This window comes from Haliaeetus albicilla, chromosome W (assembly GCF_947461875.1).
Source record: "Haliaeetus albicilla chromosome W, bHalAlb1.1, whole genome shotgun sequence".
NCBI classification, from domain to species: domain Eukaryota; kingdom Metazoa; phylum Chordata; class Aves; order Accipitriformes; family Accipitridae; genus Haliaeetus; species Haliaeetus albicilla.
Window position 1 is genome coordinate 10546003 of NC_091515.1, and position 21197 is coordinate 10567199.

General features: G+C 39.3%; 1 protein-coding gene across 1 annotated transcript in view; it reads left to right on the forward strand.

Moving 5' to 3' along the window:
- LOC138683277 (BDNF/NT-3 growth factors receptor-like) overlaps window positions 1-21197 on the forward strand; it is a 217751-nt gene that overhangs the window by 37460 nt on the left and 159094 nt on the right. The window contains exons 6-8 of the mRNA XM_069774874.1: window positions 12860-12996; window positions 15913-16045; window positions 17532-17831. Of these exons, the coding sequence (XP_069630975.1) occupies window positions 12860-12996; window positions 15913-16045; window positions 17532-17831 (570 nt within the window). The remainder of the gene's footprint in view (window positions 1-12859; window positions 12997-15912; window positions 16046-17531; window positions 17832-21197) is intronic.

Sequence of the window (21197 nt, forward strand, 5' to 3'; positions counted from 1 at the left end):
GTGCCTTAGCTTTCCTGATCCCATCCCTACACATCTGGGCAGCATCCCTATATTTTTCCTAGGATACACATCCCTGGTTCCACTGCCTGTGCATTTCTTTCTTATACTGTACTTTGAGCAGGATTTCCTTACTGAGCCATGCTGGTCTCTTGCCTTCCTTGCCTGACTTCTTACACATGAGAATTGAGAGCTCTTCTGCTCTGAGAAAAATGCCCTTAAAGAGCTGCCAGCTCTATTCAGCTCCTTTGTCCCTGAGGGCAGCTTCCCAGGGGGTCCCATCCCCTAATTCCTTAAACAACTGAAAGTTTGCTCTCCTAAAATTCAGGGTCTTGACTTTACAGTTCACCTGGCCCATATCCCTCAAGACTGTGAATTCCACCAGGGCATCATCACTGCAGCCCTGGCTGCCACCAATCTTGACCACTCTAATTAGTTAGTCTGTGTTGGCAAACAACAGGTCCAGTAATGCTTCTCCTCTGGTTGGGCTGTCTATCACCTGGATTAAGAACTTATCCTCAATGCACTCCAAGAGTCTCCTGGACTGCTTACAGCTTGCTGTGCTACTTTTCCAGCAGATATCAAGGTGATTGAAGTCCTCCAGCAGGATCAGGGCCTGCAAGCGTGATGCTTCCTGTAGTTGAAGTAAGAATGCTTCATCAACAGGCTCCCCTTGATCAGGAGGCCTGTAGTAAACACCAACGACGAGGGTTCTTCTGTTGGCATGGCCCCTAATTTTTACCCATAAGCTCTCAACCTGTTCATCGCTGTTTTTCAAAGACAGCTCTGTGTGGTCAATCCATTCTTTAACATAGAGGGCAACCCCTGCCCCTCCAGCTCCTCCTGTTTGTTACTCATGCTGTCTGCATTGGTATAGAGGCACTTCAGCAGGGCTATCAACCATGTCACCTTTTTAGAGGAACACACCCTAATTCCTTTGAGGCATTTCACATGTGTTTCCCTGTTGGTTCCTAATACATCATCAGCCCCTGGCTCTTCTCTGTTGCTCAAAACTCTATCCCCTTCCCCTACTAAATCTATTCATTAATGAGCTGTTTAAAGGCTAGTTACAATTTAGATGCCATCAATTTTGTGATTTCTGTTGTTCACATTTAAAGTTAGGTGTGTTTAATAACTAGAAGATCCCTTCCAAGTGCAATATTAAAAGTGTCAATCAATTGTTATGGTGTTTGCAGCACTATTTTTTCCAGCTGCATTTGGAATGTATTTATGTATGGTGAAAATTGCTGGATTCTTTTAAATTTTAAAGTCACACTTAATTACTATGTCAACGAGTTTTAAGTTGCATCTACCACAGTAGTATTAGTAGAGCCTTCTGTGTAGAGAAATGTGCTTTATTTTTGATGTTTTCACATTTGCTGGTCATCCATACAGTGTGGCCACCTAGACCTTCCTCTTTCTTGTTTCCGGCTCATAAATAGCATTAGAAAATCTAGAAAGAAAAGTAAATACTTTGTTCTCATTACTATTTCTGTAAGTGATGGCTGTGATTGCCACTGGTGTATTAAATTCCTGGAAGCAAGACACGTCCTATGTGTGGGGTCACCTATGTAGATCACTCATAATTCTGTTAGTCTTCTGGAGATCACCTGGAGCTCACTTAATCCCAGGGATGCAGGATCAGATTCTTTGGGACAGATTATATTAAATTATTAGTTGCTGCCTCTGGTAAGCATTTGATCACTGAGTTGCTATCATTGAACTCATTGAAACTGAAGATGTCTTTTTCTTCTGGTGTTTTGGGGAAATGCCTGTCTTCTACAGTTGTCTGCAGCCCCATGTGGATTTTTTTGTTGCTGTGGATCTCAGTCTAGCAATGCTGGTAAATCTAGTCAATTTAGTTAATCCAAGAAAACGTTTTGTGTATGTTGGTGTGGTGTTTGATCTGGCTTTCAGTTTTGTTTATCCTCCCAGCTTCATATGCTTATTTTTTATGTATTGTTTCTGCAGATGTTGTCATTGGTCATATATGCTAGCTAAATATACTGACCAAAGTAGCAAAAAAGTATGAGACTAAGTTTTTCTGGATTGTATTGGGTCTGGCTGGGATGGAGTTAACTTTCCCTATAGCAGCCCTCATAGTGCTGTGCTTTGTATTTGTAGCTGGAAAGGTGTTGCTAACACACCAATGTTTTGGCTACTGCTGAGCAGTGCTCCACAGCATCAAGGCTGTCTCTCCAACCCTCACCCACCCAAAGGCTAGTAGGCTAGAGGTGGGCAAGAGGTTGGGAGGGGACATAGCCAGGACAGCTGACCCAAACTGGCTAAAGGGATATTCCATACCATATGATGTCGTGCTCAGCAATAAAAGATAAGAGAAAGAAGTGGGGGAGGAGGAACATTCATTATTAAGACACTTGTCTTCTAAAGCAACTGCTACATGTACCGAGGCCCTACTTCCTAGGAAGTAGCTGGACATTGCCTGCTGATGGGAAGTAGAGAATAATTTGTTTGTTTGTTTTCCTTTGCTTTTACATGCGGCCTTTGCTTTTCTTTATTAAACTGCCTTTATCTCGACCCATGAGTTTTTCAATCTTATTTTCTCCCCCCTGTCCTGCTGAGGAAGGGGAGTGACAGAGTGGCTTGGTGGACACCTGGCAGCTAGCCAAGGTCAACCCACTACCAAAACATTGCCACATAAACCCAATACATTCCATCCCTCACCTCTGTGAATCACATATTTAAGAATTATCATTAAAATATACATTCATCACACAATCTACAATCTTCATGAACTTCACTTACATCAACAAAAAGAATTCCCCACACCAAAATCAAAACATCATCAAAACACTGACAGAAGTGGACAATTTACACATACTCTAACACTTATCCCTTCACCATAATTGCAACAACAAAAATTCCCCACAATTATTCCACTCTCTAACAATGTTCAGTCCATATTTTGCCCATTACCTGTCCCAGTTACTGTCCTTATCTTGAATTCCTCGTATTCTATGTTGAGCACCACAAAGGACTGTGGTGAGTTGAACTTGGCTGGCCACCAGGTGCCCACCGAACTGCTCTATCACTCCCCCTCCTCAACTGGACAAGGGGAAAAAATATGACAAAAAGCTTGTGGGTCGAGATAAGGAAAGGGAGATCACTCAGCAATTACTATCACGGGCAAAACAGGCTCAACTTGGGGAAATTAATTTAATTTATTGCCAATAATATCAGTGTAGGATAATGAGAAAAAAGAAAAAATCTAAAAAACGCCTTCCCCCCACCCTCCCTTCTTCCCAGTCTCAACTTCACTCCCTACTTCTTTACGTCCTCCCCCTGAGTGGCACAGGGGGATGGGGAATGGGGGTTGCAGTCAATTCATAATGCTTTGTCTCTGCCGCTCCTTCCTCCTCATGCTTTTTCCCTGCTCCAGCGTGGTGTCCCTCCCATGGGATACAGTCCTTCATGAACTACTCCAATGTGGGTCCTTCCCATGGACTGCAGTTCTTCAAGAACTGCTCCAGCATGGGCCCTTTCCATGGGGTACAGTCCTTCAGGAACAGACTGCTCCAGTGTGGGTGCCCCGTGGGGTCACGGGTCCTGCCAGAAGACCTGCTCCAATGTGGGCTCCTCTCCATGGGGTCACAGCTTCCTTCAGGACATATCCACTTGCTCCGGCATGGGGTCCTCCATGGGCTGCAGGTGGATATCTGCTTCACCATGGACCTCCATGTGCTGCAGAGGAATCTTTGCTCCGGCACCTGGAGCACCTCCTCCCCCTCCTTCTTCACTGACCTTGGTGTCTGCAGAGTTGTTTCTCTCACATAGTCTCACTCTTCTCTCTGGCTGCTGTTGCGGTAGGATTTTTTACCCCTTCTTAAATATGTTATCACAGAGGCGCTATGAATGTTGCTGCTTCAATCAATCTGGGTGATACCGAAAAAGCCGGTCGAGGAAACTCTCTAAGACTCGATTTTGGAGTTTTAGAAAGCAGGCATTCTTTATTGCAGTGCTGGGGGCACGGGGGATCGCTCCACCTATCGTGCACCCCGTCGGGCCTAATTGTGCAGGTTAAGTACATGTTCTACATACATATTCACTAGATTTCTGAGATGTTATACATATTCATTAGTTTTCCAGGAAACTATTAGCATATGCAAATGTCCTTTACGCAGGCACATTGAAGGTCTCTGGTGGTCTTCCATAGTCTTCCTCACTTGTCCGCTACTTGACCCTCCTCAGGTGATTCTGCACACTATGGTCCTTTACATGTTTTGATACATCTTATCCTAAAGAATGCACGTTAGTCCCTAAAAAATGCTTGTTAGTGCTCTTATTATCTAAGTTTTCATTAGTGATGTAAAACCATATGGCTAGTTTAAGCTAAATTATCTACAAGGACAAGAACAAAGGCAGGAGTTCTTATCTTTTCTGGCCCTATCTATTCAAGCAAGGCCTCTGCTTGTGCATTCTCAACAAGATCGTAAATTCATCAAACATTTAATTAAGCTTTGTTATTGCTCATGGCTCCCTCTTGCTCATTCTCATTTTCTTGATCTTTCAACCTTTACTATATCAATCCATCCTTTCCTTTTAAAAGTTGGTGAATATTCTATTCACCAATCTTTCCTCCAGGATACCTGATCAACAATACATCTACAGCAATACAGGAATATGCAAGCAGTAATACTGACAGCGACGATGACTATTATCATAGCAAACATTTGCTTTAACCATTTTAAGCCTGGCAACCATGAGGTTAATTTGTTCCAAATTTCTTCAGATCCCCAAGATGTATCGTCCATAGTTATTCTATGTAATTGCTGGGTTTGTTTCCATATTTCATTCAGGTTAGTAGCAATCCTTCCTGATTGATCCACATAAACACAACAGCTGGTACTTATGACTGTACAAACCCCTCCCTGAGAGGCTAAAAGCATATCCAGTGCCATTCTATTTTGAAGAACCATTTTCGATAAACTAGAAATTTCAAGTTGCAAAGCTCGAATGGCATCTACAGTGTAGTTTTCAATGTGCTCAATCACTGCCAAAATATTCACTAATGTCTAACTCACTCACTCCTAACCAAGGTAGAAACCATCGGACGAAGCTATGAAATCCTGTAGGATGGTCAGCAATAGCATTAGGTGCTCTCCTGAGCCGTCTCAAAAATATCATTACCCATCCATTCTGGTTTCCTAAACTCCCGATTACTGTAATATTAGGGATTATTACCCCCAAAGTGCATGTTCCCGACCAGTTGGGAGGCAGGGCCTTCCGAGCCTTTTTCCCACATAGCCAGTACCATCCATTTCCCTTAGGAACGTTCCAATATCCAGTCAGTGAATTTTGTCCTTGCATCTGCGTAGCCCAATTGCAATAAGGGTAGCGACCCACGGCATTGTTGCCAATTCTAAGGGTTTTGTTTGTGGTTACACATTTAACTTCAGAAACATTTGGATCATACACATCCCATACTTGGAGATCAGTTTTGTTTTCCTGGGTAAATTTTGGCTTTATCCACAAATTATTCCAGGATGTGTTGAAGGGGATCGGTATTCCCACTAAATTTGCACCCTTTTCTGTATGCTCAGGGAGTTGGGAACAAGCCCAGCAATCTGATTGGTTAATGGTTTTCATTATTCCTCCAATTAGTTTCAAGTGTAAGTTCATATCCCAAATACCTAGATTCCCTGTGAACATCAAACTGAAAAAAATAAAAACATCTGACCACCACATTTCACCCTTAACTCTTAACTAATTTCAATTTCAGTGGCGTTTCTTGTTCCACTTTCCATTGAGGAGCTGCCTTCTTAATTCTTGAATAATGAATCCAAGGGCCCTTTCCATTCAATTTTACTGCCATGTATGTGGTTAATAAAATTTGATATGGTCCTTTCCACTTCTCCTGTAGTGGCTCCGATGTCCAAGATTTGAGGTAGACCCAATCTCCAGGCTGAAATGGGTGAGCTGGCGAATCAAGATTCAAAGATTTATTCATCACCACATACTTATTTAGTTCTTGCAATACTTTTCCCAAGGCGATTAAATAATGAATTACATCACTTTCACCTTGTATTCTCATTTCTCCTGGCAATCCAGGAGTCTGATATGGACTTCCATATAACAGTTCATAAGGGCTCAAATGCTGTCTACCTCTGGGCTGTACCCTAATTCTCAATAAGGCCAAAGACAGAGACTGTATCCAATCCATAGAAGTTTCTTGACACAGTTTACTTATTTGTGTCTTAAGGGTATAGTTCATTCTTTCAACTTTTCCACTAGCTTGTGGCCTACATGGAGTATGTAAGTCCCAAGTTATATTCAATATTTTAGATAGCTCTGTAACTATTTTGCTACAAAATGGGGACCTCTGTCTGATGACATTCCTATAGGTATTCCAAACCTGGGAATTATTTCCTTTAACAAAACCTTGACAACTTCTCAGGCTTTATTGGTGCGGCAGGGAAAAGCTTCTGGCCATCCCGTATACGTATCTACTAAACCCAACAGATATTTCATCCCTCTTTTTTTAGGTAGTTCAGTAAAATCAACTTGCCAATACTCACCAGGTGCTCTACCTTCTGTTATTTTTCCAAAATGTATCTTGTTTTGCGTTTTCGGATTATTCCTACAACACACTTCACACCTCTCAGTCACAGATCGTATACTTTCCACCATATTTCTACTAATAATTGATTTCTGCAAACGTTTTAACAAGTTTTCAGTTCCCCAATGAACAGAATAGTGTTCTTTCCTTACTATCTCATTTATGAGAATGTAAGGAACTACTGGTAGGCCTAAAGGTGTTACTGCCCATCCATCCTCTCATTTTTCTGCCTTCAAGTTTTCAATCAATTTCAAATCTTGTTTGTCATACACCGTTTTTTCTGGTAATATTATCTTTCCCTCTGGGGTTATTGCCAAAGCTTCTGCTTGTATGCCTTTTTCTGCAGCCCTTTTTGCAGCCCAATTGGCTAATCTGTTTCCCCGATGTTGGTCAGTTGATTCAGATTGATGAGCCTTACAATATATCACAGCCACTTCAGCAGGTGCTTGAACACTTTCCAAGAGTTTCAAAATTTCTTCTTTATGTTTTATGGTTGTGCCTTGTGTAGTTAAAAGGCCCCTTTCCTTCCATATAGCCCCGTGAGCGTGAATCACCCCAAACACATATTTTGAATCTGTCCATATATTTACGCGTTTTCCTTTACCTAAGTCCAGTGCTCTTGTCAGGGCAATTAGTTCGGCTTTCTGCGCTGACGCCTTCGATGATAGGGCATTTGCTTCCATAACTTCAGTTATAGTGGTTACTGCATACCCAGACATTTGTCTTCCATTTGTGATGAAACTACTTCCGTCAGTGTATAGTTCCAAGTTTGGGTTACTTAAGGGGGTGTCCTTAAGGTCTGGCTTACTGGCATATACTTCTATAGTCTGTAAGCAGTCATGTTCTAATTTCTGCTCCCCCTCTTTTATCTGTTCCGTTGACAAAAATGTAGCAGGATTCAATATTGTGGTAGTTTTGAGCTGTGTATCATCTTGGTCTAATAGGACCGCTTGATACTTTATCACTTGGCTTGGGGCCAACCAGTGTTCCCCTTTTTGTTCCAATACTGTAATCACCATGTGTGGTACGTATACTGTAATCTTCTGACCCAGGGTAAACTTCCGTGATTCTTGTATTAAAATTACAGTAGCTGCCATGGCTTTCAAACATCCAGGTCATCCCTGGCTTACAGTATCCAATTGTTTGGAAAAGTACGCCACCGCTCGGCGTAAAGGTCCAAGGATCTGGGTAAGCACACCCAGTGCTATTCCTCGTTTTTCATGAACAAACAGCTCAAAAGGCTTCTCTAAATTTGGCAATGCCAATGCTGGTGCCTTCAGTAGTGCTTGTTTGAGATTTCTAAAAGCACTTCTTGCCTTCTCAGTCCATTCTAAACAGGTATCTGTAGAAGCTTTCAACATTTCATACAATGGTCTTACCATCAGTCCATATTCATCAATCCATAAACGGCACCACCCTGTCATCCTGAGAAAGGTTCGTAGTTCTCGGAGGGTATCTGGTTCTGGGAGGTGACAGATGGCTTCTTTTCTTTCTGTTGATAACTGCCGATGTCCTTTAAAAATTTCGAACCCCAGATACATTACAGTTTCTTGAGCTATTCGAGCCTTTTCTCGTGATATGCTGTAACCACTCATTCTGAGAAAATTCAAAAGGCTTACTGTCAGCTTTAAATGTTCTTCTCGGGTTTCCCCTGCCAGCAAAATATCATCCACATACTGTAGTACAACACCTTCTCTATTCTCCACTCGCCAGATTTCAAGTTCTTTAGCAAGCTGATTTCCAAAAATGGTGGGGCTATTCTTAAATCCTTGTGGTAAAACAGTCCAGGTATATTGAGTCTCGCCCCGTTTCAGGATTCTCCCATTCAAAAGCAAATATTTCTTGGCTTTCTGGTGCAAATGGGATGCAGAAAAAGGCATCTTTTAAGTCTAACACTGTAAACCATTCTTGTTTTTCTGTCAAGCTTGTCAAAAAGGTATACGGATTTGCAACTACTGGATGTATATCTTGCACTATCTGATTGATAGATCTTAAATCTTGAACTAATCTGTATGTTTTCCCATCTGCCTTCTTCACTGGCAGAATTGGAGTATTAGACTCACATTCTCTCAGTAACCCATATTTCAGGAATTTTTGTATTAATGGTAATAACCCCAACTTAGCCTCAACTTTTATAGGGTATTGCTTCTGTCTTACCGGTGTCGATTCTGGTTTTAGATCTATTCTCACAGGTTCAGCTCTTTTAGATCTCCCAGGTATTTTTCCAGCCCAAACAAAGGGAATTACTGCCTCCTCCACGTCTTTAGGGATAACTTCGCTTCCTTGTCTGTCTTCCTGTAACAGAAACACTGAAGCCTGGATATATTTAGATTCCGGTATTAAAACTTCTACTTCCCCTTCTTTGAATTTTATTTCTGCTTCTAATTTTTCTAATAAGTCCCGACCTATCAGGGGTTTCGGTGCACCTGGTAAGTAAAGAAACTCGTGAGTGACCCATTGCTTTCCAATTTTAAATTTTAAGGGTTTAAAGAATGGCCTTTGTTCTGCTTTTCCTGTCGCACCAATAACTTTCACCATGTCAGTTCCTAATTCATGTTTTTTAGTGTTTAAAACTGAATATATTGCCCCCGTATCTATTAAACGTTCTACCTCCTCATTCCCCAGCTTAATTATAACCAGAGGCTCCGCTGGGGAAGAGTGCTCCGGTCCTCTTCAGTCTTCCTCCTCTAAGGGTACTATCGGTACCCCCCTTTCTTTTGTTTCTAATAAAGCTGGGCACTCTCTCTTCCGATGTCCTTCTTTCTTACAATAGGCACACTGATTCTGCCCGACAGTTGGATTCGACAGTCCGCGTCCTCTACCCCTTCCATGTACATTCCCTCTCATATTTCCTCTAGAAATCCCCCTCATTCCCTTTTGATATACCTGTATATTTTCAAGGGCTGCTATTAACTTCGCATTTCCTCTCTCTCTCTGTTGATCTCTATTTCTATATACCATCCAAGCAATATCCAACATTCTCCCAATATCCCTAGCTTCTGCCCCCTGCAATTTTTGCAATTTCCTCCGAATATCATCAGATGATTGCCTGATAAATAGGGTGGCTAACTGGCCTTTCCACTCCTCGGATTTGATATCTAAAGTAGTATATTTCCGAGCTGCTTCTGGGAATCAGATAATTTTTGAAATTTTCTAAGTGTGAAGATAGTTAACCACTGAAATAGCATTTTGGGTGTAATGATGGAGTTCTTTCTTGTTGTTTAAGACCCTCTTTTTCTAAAAGTTGCTGTAGTATATTGGCTAGAACATTGGCTTGGTGCCGAGAGATCAGTTACAGACTACAATTTGTATTAATATTCAGTTATTTCTTAATTAGGTCATATCTTTCCTTTGATACATATAGTGACAGTTGGCTCTACAGAGGGCAGTATAAGTTTTCTGTAGAAAGTAGTAAGTTGCAGTATGAGGACATTGAAAGCTCTCACGGAATTCAGACACAAGTTTTTTATTAATGTCCATTGACAATTGTGTAGCCAAATGCTGTAGTAGCCTTTGAAAATTTCAGCCAAAATATTTGGTTTTGTCACTGTGGAAGTCCCAGCTGTGCATGGTGAAAATATGAGTCATTGCCTAGCAATGCTTGACAGTTTAACTGTAATATGTCCTTGGCCATCAGTTTGCACTAATGATGGTCTGTGAAAGTAAATAGCCCACCTACTTAGAGTTTTTTTACTTCTAAACCTTGACATAATATTTAAAGAGACTCAGTTGACATAAATGAGTCCCCTCCCACTTGCCTTTTGTTGTGTCCATTTGTGCTGGAGTGAATGGAAGTGACTGCTTATTCTAATCCAGAGCTGCCTATTCCCTGGAACAAAGTGTTATTGATTTGAATATGTGTTGTGGTTTAACCCGGCTGGCAGCTAAGCCCCACTCACTCACTCCTCCCACAGTGGGATGGGGGAGAGAATTGGAAGGGTAAAAGTGAGAAAACTCGTGGGTTGAGATAAAGACAGTTTAATAGGTAAAGCAAAAGCAAAATAAGGAATTCACTCATTACTTCCCATCAGCAGGCAGGTGTTCAGCCATTTCCAGGAATGCGGGGCCCTATCACGTGTAATGGTTACTTGGGAAGACAAACACCATAACTCTGAACGTCCCCCCTTCCTCCTCCTTTCCCCCAGCTTTTATTGCTGAGCATGTCATATGGTCTGGAATATCCCTTTGGTCAGTTGGGGTCAGCTGTCCCAGCTGTGTCCTCTCCCATCTTCTTGTGCACCCCCAGCCTACTCACTAGCAGGACAGTGTGAGAAGCAGGAGAGGCCTTGACTCTGTGTAAGCACTGCTTAGCAATAGCTAAAACATTGGTGTGTTAACATTGTTTTCAGCACAAATCCAAAACATAGCCCCATACAAGCTACTGTGAAGAAAATGAACTCTATCCTATCCAAAACCAGTACAATATGAAAACAGATTTTCTGTATGTAGTGAAATAACATAGCTATTATACACCTATACACAATGAAAGGCATTGGTTTTAGTGTACATTTGTTATACATCTACTAAACTGCATAACTCTGTATGTTAGAATTTAAAATTCTTAGTAGCAAGTTCTGTTCTTCCTTTTTTGAAGAGATTGAAAAGCTTTGGATAGATTATTGAGAAAAAAGGGGACATGAGAACAAGAAATAAACCAGAGTGGTCTTAAGAAGATCATTCAGAAACTTTCTTTTCCCTGTCCTATCAGAACAGGGAATGAACAATGAATCAGAACAGAGATAAATTTCAGAACTGATATAAGGAAATACTTTTGCATGCAGCCTGGATAATATGCCTGTGAAACTCATTGCTCCAGAAAGCTGAAAATTATGTCATGGCTATCTTGCGTGATCTTCTTATGCTACCATCTAAACTTACTGTGCTGGCAGTATACAAAACTATGCAAACCTATTGTCTGATTGCTTATATCAATTGCTGTGTCAAAGTCCTTTAAAATGTGCATCCATATCAACAGAAGTGGTGGTCATCTAAAAAACCTGTATTTAAATGAATTAAGGTATGAGTAAATGCAGCTGGATTAGAAATCTTTTTAATTGTGTAGGTGTCAAAATGCCACTGATTCATATAAATGGTCTCACACTACACTGAACACACATATTGAACATATGTTTCTGTTAGGGAACATTGGGGTTTTTTATATGCAATTATTTGTCAGTACAGGTTTTGCTGCTTGGTCTCACTGCTTTACTGCTAAGTCCAGTGTATCACCTTTTCTAGATATGTCTTATGCTAATATCTTTTTTTTCCAAGCAGAGCTCAACTAGTGTGTGTTCTGCTGTGGTGCAGTCTAGGTACCACTTGAAATAGAAGCCAAAATGGTCTTGCATTAAAGTTCACCAACACAAAATATCCAACCAGAAAAATGAATTCCAAAGCAATTATTTTATGTGTTTCTTTCTTACCCACCTCTTATGACTGGGAAAGGGAATAAAATGCACACAATAATGTGTTTGTTATTATTATATCTCTACTTTTTTTCGTAAGAATTTTTGCAAGATCTTGCAACTGGTTTCTAGTTTAACTTTACAACTCTGTAGAATAATAAGCACCATTATTTTATAACCTTCTGGCATGGTACAAGCAAAATATAGCTGTTTCCCTCAGAGATATAGTACCAAAATGTTAGCAGAAACTGTGCGGACCTGCACAGCAAGCAGACAGTCCTGAGTAGTAGTGCCAGGGAGAATAGGGGAGTCTTAATCTCTTTCCAAGTTTAGGTCTGGCAAGAGCAGTTGGAACAGTTTTCAGAGGTGGTGTGGAAGGGTAACTTTATAAAGCAAATGATCTCATTACTTCTCTCCCTGTTCCTTAACCAGGATAATTAATAGCCAAATGTTCCCTAAGATTTGTTTTATTTCTTGCCAAGCTAGTTGACAGACACTGCTGAGATTTGAATTCACAGTAGGTGAGAGCAGATGGCTACCTTTACTAACAGATTACTGCATGAAGGCCTACAAACCATCCAGCTTTGTCTTATTAAGTTCAACATATGATTTATAAAGTGAACATAATAGAAGAAATCCATAACACCTATATTGGGAATCACATTACAGCACTGCTTAAAGCACTAGAAGTGCTGTAGCAGTTATTGTATATTTGTGCTGATTTTCAAATCTTATTATAGGCAAGAAAGCATAGTATGGCAAATGATTTGTCTTTTCTTGGGTATTACTTCCTCTCATTTCAATTTATTGAACTAATTAAAGAGAGATGGGGTTTTTTTGTGTGTGTGTTTTTGCGTTGTTTTTTTTTCTTGTATCATAGACTTGCCCTCAGCAAACTTAAGCAATTACAACATCACTGTGGTGGAAGGAAAGAGCATCACCTTGTACTGTGATACTACTGGAGGGCCATCCCCTAATGTATCCTGGGTGCTCACTAATCTTGTTTCAAACCATGAGGTAAGTTTCATATTCAAATACGTGGCAATTCAGAGACAAGACATCTGCCAAAGGATGAAATAAAGCCTTGTCTCTAACTTTAATTAAATTTTATAAAAAATATGAAATAGTAAATTAATGTTAGGATTACATTTATTTCCAATTACTTTCAATCCATGGTGACTGCTGCAGTGCTTTTGGAAAATGGCAAAATTCATTCCTTGAGAAACTGATTTGCAATTAAGTTTTTGGATGTTCTTTCGTAAATGAGAGTGATGTAATTTCATGGAAATAATGTAGCAAATCAGGATACTGACGCTTAAGTACTTTCTTATCACAAATATCTGCATAGAGAGAAGTCCAATCTAATTGTGAGAAAAGCTTTGTCTCTAATTTTTTTATATTTTTAGGCCAAAAGCTTGGTGCATTGGAACTTTGGTTGTAAATATTAATTACTTTGTGGTTTTTTTCATTTTCCTTTAACAAAACAAAATAACAAGAGTCATGAAAGTCAAAGTCAAGGTTTTACTATGGCAATATTTTTATGAAGTATGAAAATGTTTCCTCAATAAACCCATCCAGACAGTGGGAATTTTGTTTCCTGAGATCCTGATATTCTGTGTACCTGCCTTAGACTGTGTGTGCAGTGGAGATATACTGATTAAGTTCTTTCTGATGAAGATGTTGATAAGGAGCAGCATTTAAGCAGGTCTTCAATATACAGCTGTTGACCTCCTAAATTGCCATTATTTACACTGTGCAAGACCCTCTGTTATTTACAATTTTATGGCATCGGCTCCCCTGCATTCATGAGAGTACAGACTGCCTAAAGCTTTCTGGTCTGTACAAAGTGCATGATGTGTACTTCCAAAACTGTTCCTGCAATATGGAAGAGACAGGACCTCTGGGGTCTCTTAAACTCTGCACTTTCTTCACTGAGGTTATTACATTAGGCTTATGTAGAATTTGACTAGCCTGTCTTTCAGCTTTTATAAGAGCTTTGTAGAGCTCTAGTTTTATTTTTAAACTTTTCTCTAATGTGTAAAACTACCCAAATGCATCAGTTATCAACAAGAACAAAAAATTAAAACAGTGAGGAATTTATGCAGTTGTGTTTTTTTATTTTTATATTATTTTTTTTTTTGAGTCATGAGCCAAGACAAATGTGGGATACTGTTCAAAAAGTAAGATCACCTCATTTTTTAACCTTCCTGTTTTTCAAATGCCATGTTCAGTTTGTTTTGAGCTTTCCTGAAAAGCTTTTTTATCCTGACATAACTTTGTGAGAGGGGCTTATAATATAGCTGTGGAGCACGGTAGTCTTTTCAGTAGCAGAAGAATGAGTGCCTTTTAAAGCTAATTTGCCATTCACAACTTTTCTGTGAGTGTTGGTTTTGGTTTCCTTTTTCTCACTTCCATATCTTTGTTTCTGCCTCCCTTTTCTTAACCTCCTATGCTGCTTCTGCCTGTTTTTCTTTACTGTTTTACAAGGAGAAATGTTAGCAAAAGTGAAAACCAACCTTCAGTCCTGCAACATTAACCACACGCTCAGCTTTCATGCTGATGTATAAGTTGGTTAATGTCAGTTAGACTTTTCTCGCTATATGTTTCAGCCTGAGCCTGCAATTGAAGCCCTGTGCTTTGACTCCTGCTTTGAGGACTGCTCACCTCTGAGAGTTGCACACAGAGAAACGTGCATCGGGGTGTTGGCTTTTCCACTTCTCCTGCCCCAGTATCACAGTGAAATCAATGGGACATTTGACTTATGTGGATTTAAGGTGTCATCTCGATGTTTAAAATTCTGATCCTGCAATCCTGTATGTGGGAGTGTTCCCACATATCCCCATTGTCTACCACTGGAAGTCACTGTGGTTTTACAGGTGCAGCATATCATTTGCTTGTGTTCTGTGCAGCATCAAAGCATATGCGTACAATAAGTACCCCAAAAGGCTTTTTAAATTATTTTTTAAATAATCCTAATTTTTTATTTTCTAAATTCGTTTTTGTTCCTTTCCTTTTTAATAAAATAATCTTGCATTTTATGAAAAATTCAAGTATGGAAATAGTAATTATTTGGCTGTCATTTTAAGGACCTCATTTAAGATAACAGAGGCTTTAACAACTAGCTTTGCTAGCTGGTATTTTTTTTTTTAAATCTTTGTAATTACTTTTTGCTTTGTTTTTGTAATTAATTTTTGTAATTTACTTCATGCAGTGTAGCATAGCTGCATATTTAATATAGCATTTAATGCACTGAACTTTCTGTAAATCATAATTCTTACCTCAATTAGCCTGTGCTCAAGCACAGTAAAACAGCACTTGGGCAGTAGTTCAGTTAGTAGAAGGGACATACTCTCTTGTGGAAGGTTCCATGATAGCAAGAAGCTTTTAAGAGACATTTGGCTAAGGAGGAGGGAGAAGACATGTTGTTGTCAAGGTGCAGTAGAGCTCAGAAGGCAGTAGTAGAAGAGATGTCAAGCTAAGTGTAAACAAAAGAGATAAAAGGAAGAGTAAAGCGAGGACTGAACAGAATATAGGAGGGAATAAAAAGATTAAAGAGATTAGAGATAGACCATAGAAATCAATCATGAAACTGAAGAGAGGGATAGGATAAGCAAGGGAATGGGTGCAGAAAAAAACATTTGTGTAGAGAGAAAGGTGTCAAAAGAAGGGAGAAACAGAAAGTAACATGGTGGAAAAATGAATGAGTTTTGGGGGCTTTGAATCCACTGCTACCAATGATTACAATTGGTTCTGTAGGTGTTTTGCATCAGTTTGGATAAGACACCAAAGTAATGCTTTGATTAATTACAGTTTGATACAGCTAAAAGGAAGGGAAAATGGAAAATGCTGTTGAACTGTGGCCAATGGTTCCCCCTCTCTCCATTGTTTCTTTATGCCATATTTGGCACATCTATATTTTTTGATCATTTGTAGAGTGACACAAGTAAGAATCCTGCCTCGCTAACCATAAAGAACATTTCATCTGTGGACAGTGGACTGTGGATTTCTTGCGTAGCAGAGAATATTGTGGGAGAGGACCAAGCCTCTGCCGAGCTCACAGTATTCTGTACGTAAGCAAGCTAAACCACATTGGCAATAGCTATTTTGGGTATAAATATTTGTTGGGCACACAGGTTTTTGAAACAGAAACACCCTTTAAGCATGTGAACTATCTATTGCAGTTAATTCTGGGAATAGCCCAATGAGCAGTTGTTATTTTTACCTTTTTCTGCTCTGAGTTCTTCTGCAAAAATTATGTTTCTAAATGCTTTATCTTCCAGTCTGAGCAATCTGTAAGTAAATGTCTGAAACCCCAAATACTCAGTGGTACTGTCAGTGTGAACAGGTTTGTAATGGTATGCATATACATATACGCTATCTTAGGAATTAAGAAACATGAATGCATCAGAAGTCATAGAAATTATTTATAATAAACTACAATTATTTTTTTAACTAAACCAACAATTGCTTTGTTCAAAAATTAATGCATTTGCATCATTTGTTCTGCCAGATGTAAATTTATTTGTCATAGCTTGGAATAATTATTTGTCAGGGCCAAGGAAAAGGGGGAAGGGACATGTAGTATAGAAACATTGGCTTCTTAGATCTGAGATTCCAGTCTGAATTCATTTTATGTGAAATATGTTTTCACAAGTTGCAACCCTCTGTTTAATTGAAGATGGGAATGGAACACTTTGTAGACGGAAAATTTTTTTCAGCATGTGCTCATGACGGTAAACTTGAGAAATCACTTTAGAAGCACTTAAAATGTTTTATAGGTGGAAATTAGATATGTAATAGCTATGGAAAGGGACATAAACTAGAAATGTTTGAACAGTGTAAATGAGATTGTGAGATTGGCACTGTTATGAGTGATAAAAGGGAGTGTAACTAGATGAAATTGGATGCAGTTAAGAATGAATATCAAGGAAAATTTCCTAACAGCAAAATAACATGCAAGATGTTGAAATAGTCTCTTGAGGGAAACAGAACTCTGTAAACTCGAGGCATTTAGCACGTTTGAACAAAGAATGAGAAAATGTATAGTAGAAAATGGTCCTTCCCTGACAGAAGAATCCAGGGAATGAAATCAGCTGCTCTGGCTTTGATTCTTTTAAAGAAGTCACCTCAAAGCTTGGATTCCTAGCTGAATATATTTCCAGTACTACTTGCTTTTGGCTGACTTTTAAATATTTTTAATACTGTTTTGTTCCTTCAGCACTCCTCTGTGCCATTTTTTCAGCACAGTAAAGCTAAAATTTCCCTATCTCCCTTCTCAGTGATCTGGTAACTGAACTTTTCACACCTTGCAGAGTAAGTGATTTAGTGGGGGTTCACACTTTGTCTGAAATTAGTTTGTTTTGTTTCTTTCTAAAGAATGGCTTCATTTCAGTTGTGAGCACAGTACCCAAGGCAGAGCAGGTGGGCTTCCTGCGTGAGTATCCTCCAAATAGGTATAATTCCTTCAAGTAGCATATTTTAGCACTGATAACATGAGAAAAAAAGACATTTGGGATATTCTGATGTTCTTCACTCTTTTTTTCCCAATATAGTTGCACCAAATATCACATTTATTGAATCTCCAACCCCGGACCACCACTGGTGTATTCCATTCACTGTGAAAGGGAACCCTAAGCCCACATTGCAGTGGTTCTATGAAGGGGCTATACTGAATGAGTCTGAATACATCTGTACTAAAATACATGTTATCAATCAAAGTGAATACCATGGCTGCCTTCAGCTGGACAACCCTACCCATCTGAACAATGGTGCTTATACCTTACTAGCAAAGAACGAGTATGGAGAGGATGAAAAATGGGTTAATGCTCATTTCATGTCAGTGCCTGGAGATGGTGAGTATAATTTTTTTTATGTTAGCAATTGCAAATTGACAAGAATGGGGAGACAGTGCTCCTGGCCAGTTTACCTATTTTGGAGGAAGCTTTTTATATGCATGTTTTTTTCTCTGAATGAATGTCTTCAAGATTAGTTGTAAACCAATAAATTTTTAACATTTTCTCCCTGTTTATTGCTTTTCAACGGAGGCCACACTGGTGCTCTTTAAATCCTCCCTTTGAGTAATCATCCTCAATGACAGTTAAGACTAGTAAAACAGTGTTTCTGAAGTGTTTTCTTTAGCCTCAGTTCTGATCCTGGAAAGCACTGAGTACCAATTAAGTCACTGCACGTTTTCTACATTGTGTACAAGTGCAACTAGGCAGTGTATCCAAGGTCACAAGGAGTATGCCTATGTAGCATCTAGTGCACTGATGCAAAATCAGTAATGCACTCCAATGAGTTGATGATAATATATTGTGTAGGACACTAGAGGGAGCTGGATAGAAAACAAGTAACTTAGAGACATGATGGACCAGCTCTCCGGTTCTCACAGGCATTTAGATATCCAATTCCCATTCATTTCGGTGGAGGTTGGGCATCTGCATGCCTAGGAATATTTGTGCTCAAGATGGTTATCTTCAAATGTATGCATCTTATGCTGCTCTAAAGGCTCCAGGTCAGACCTCCTAAATGCTATGTGAGCAGTCTCAAGATGGACTAATTCACTGAACTGCAGGGACTACTGTATAGTTAATGTACATTGTGGTTTGATCTTTTCCCACATCTTCAAAACCATATTTGAAGTGACTGTAAGAATACGAAGGCATACATGTAAGTGCATTGCTGTATGTGAAAAAAATGAGTGGACCTTGAGTGGAAATATAGGTGTGATTTTGTGCAAATAATTGTAGAATCATATCTGAAAATATGAGCATGTGTATGCCTTTGGCTTTTTAACCATGGGATAAAAATAGCCTCTCTCTTTTTTGAAACAGCAATATGCAGTGCTAATGTTAGGTGATAGAAAAAATATGAATATTTAAATTCCCTCTCCTACATTGTAGGCTACAGACAGTAAAAATATGGTCTGTATTTAACATTTGTTCCTATCAGCTCAGCCTGCTACAGGGAGAGAGATGGCAAGTCTTTTTCTTTCCCACCCTCAGAAAGAGAAGGTGAAGAGCTGATATAATTGGGCTCTATTTTCTCCTGCTGTTCTTAGTAGCTCCTCTCTTCTTTTTTCTCTACAGTCCTTCCTTAAATAGACTCATTACAGAAACAGGTCATGGTTTCAGCTACTGGCATCCTTTAATACTACATTATAACAGTTCAGTAAAACAGTTTACCTCATAGATATTCTGTATACAATTGAAGTTCTCTTACACTCTGATTATTTACTATGAATTTGGCTTCATTTTCTTAACAGAATAACAGTTCCTCTAACACATTTATATGAATTTATCATTTTGTTCTTTTAATGTTCCATTTTTCTTTTATGCTTGTCCCCTATAAGCTGAAAATTTCCCAGTTGTGGCCTTTTAAATTAAAGGTGTTGTTGCAATTAGAAAGACAGCATTATTTATTTTTTCCTTCCTTTTTATAAACATATTCATTATAAGTCTCCAAGATGATCTATGTTGTGTTCAAACTGGACTACATACAGACAGATTGTAACTGCATTAGAAATCAGTTTCTGTGTAGGGGATGGCACCAAATCAGTCTTAAGTTATTTCCCCTGCTGTTAATTTTTATCTAGTTAGCCTCCTCAATGTTGTTTTTATTTGTGAGGCTTTTTCCTGTAAGACTTGTGGTACTGAGCTTTAGAATATTCTGTAACGTTGTTGTTTTCTCCATTTAAGCTGGCATAAACGTAAATGTTAGAAAACTAGCATCCTCTATGCATTGTATTACTTTTTTTTTCTTTTTTTTTTACTATTACTATTTAAAGCACTGCCAGGATCTTTCAGACCTTGTCATTGTTTAACCCCAGCTGGTAACTAAACACCACGCAGCCGCTCATTCACTCCCCCCCACCCAGTGCGATGGGGGAGACAATTGGGGAAAAAAACAAGTAAAACTCCTGGGTTGAGATAAGAACAGTTTAATAGGACAGAAAGGAAGAAACTAATAATGATAATAATAACAATAATAAAATAATAATAATAAAGGGATTGGAATATACAAAACAAGTGATGCGCAGTGCAATTGCTCACCACTTGCTGACCAATGCCCAGTTAGTTCCCAAGCAGCCACCCTCCCCGGCCAACTCCCCCCAGTTTCTATACTAGGCATGACGTCACATGGTATGGAATACGCCGTTGGCCACTTTGGGTCAGCTGCCCTGGCTGTGTTCCCTCCCAACTTCTTGTGCCCCTCCAGCCTTCTTGCTGGCTGGGCATGAGAAGCTGAAAAATCCTTGACTTAGTCTAAACACTACTTAGCAACAACTGAAAACATCAGTGTGTTATCAACCTTCTTCTCATACTGAACCCAAAACCCAACACCGTACCAGCTACTAAAAAAAAAATTAACTCTATCCCACCTGAAACCAGGACAGACCTTTAAAAGGCTTTTTCAGCGCTGTTGTTACTGTGTAGTATCTCCTTTTGGCCCACATATCGTACAATGAAGCATAAAGATTAGGCCCATGCTCTGGTATTATGTTCATTTCCATGCCTTCATGACTGAATTAAATACTAGCCCTGATGTTTCATGGGGTGGGGTATCCTGACTGAGCTTTGAACTGATTCTCTGGTTATTAAATCACTTACAGGCAAATGCACTGAAGATAAAAACAAAAGCAAGTTAAAAAAAATTCACCTATAAACTATATATCTATTTAAAATAAATACAGCAAAGTCTGAAACATGTTGTATCATCAACAGCCTAATACTCTACTCTCAAAGTTGCATCAAGCATGATGAAGACACGATTTGTGCTAAGATGCTCTCAGCTTCCAGCATGCTACTTACAGAACATTTTTCAAGGGGCAGAGGATGCAAGCATAAAGGAGAAGAAAGCTTGTACCACAGTGGGATTTGGGTCAAGTTAATGTTATAAATTAAAAGTTTATTTAAAATACTAAGGTCTGGGGGAACAAATTTCACATTCTGTTGGCTAGTTTTTTAACTATTTTTAATCTGCTAATCTTCATGGATTCTAGTGAAGTTGTTCTTGCTGAGGATAATTTGACTATTTGAGACTGCATTGCAGCAAATGCTAAGCAATAATCAGCTGTGTTTTATTCCAGAGGCTGTTTCCATAATTGATCCATAACAGCTAATGAGTGCTGGAGAGATTTTTACCAATAATAACTATTTCTAAGTAAAATCATTCATCTACCAGCCCTCTACTCTAAAGTTCAGCTGAAGGAATTCAAG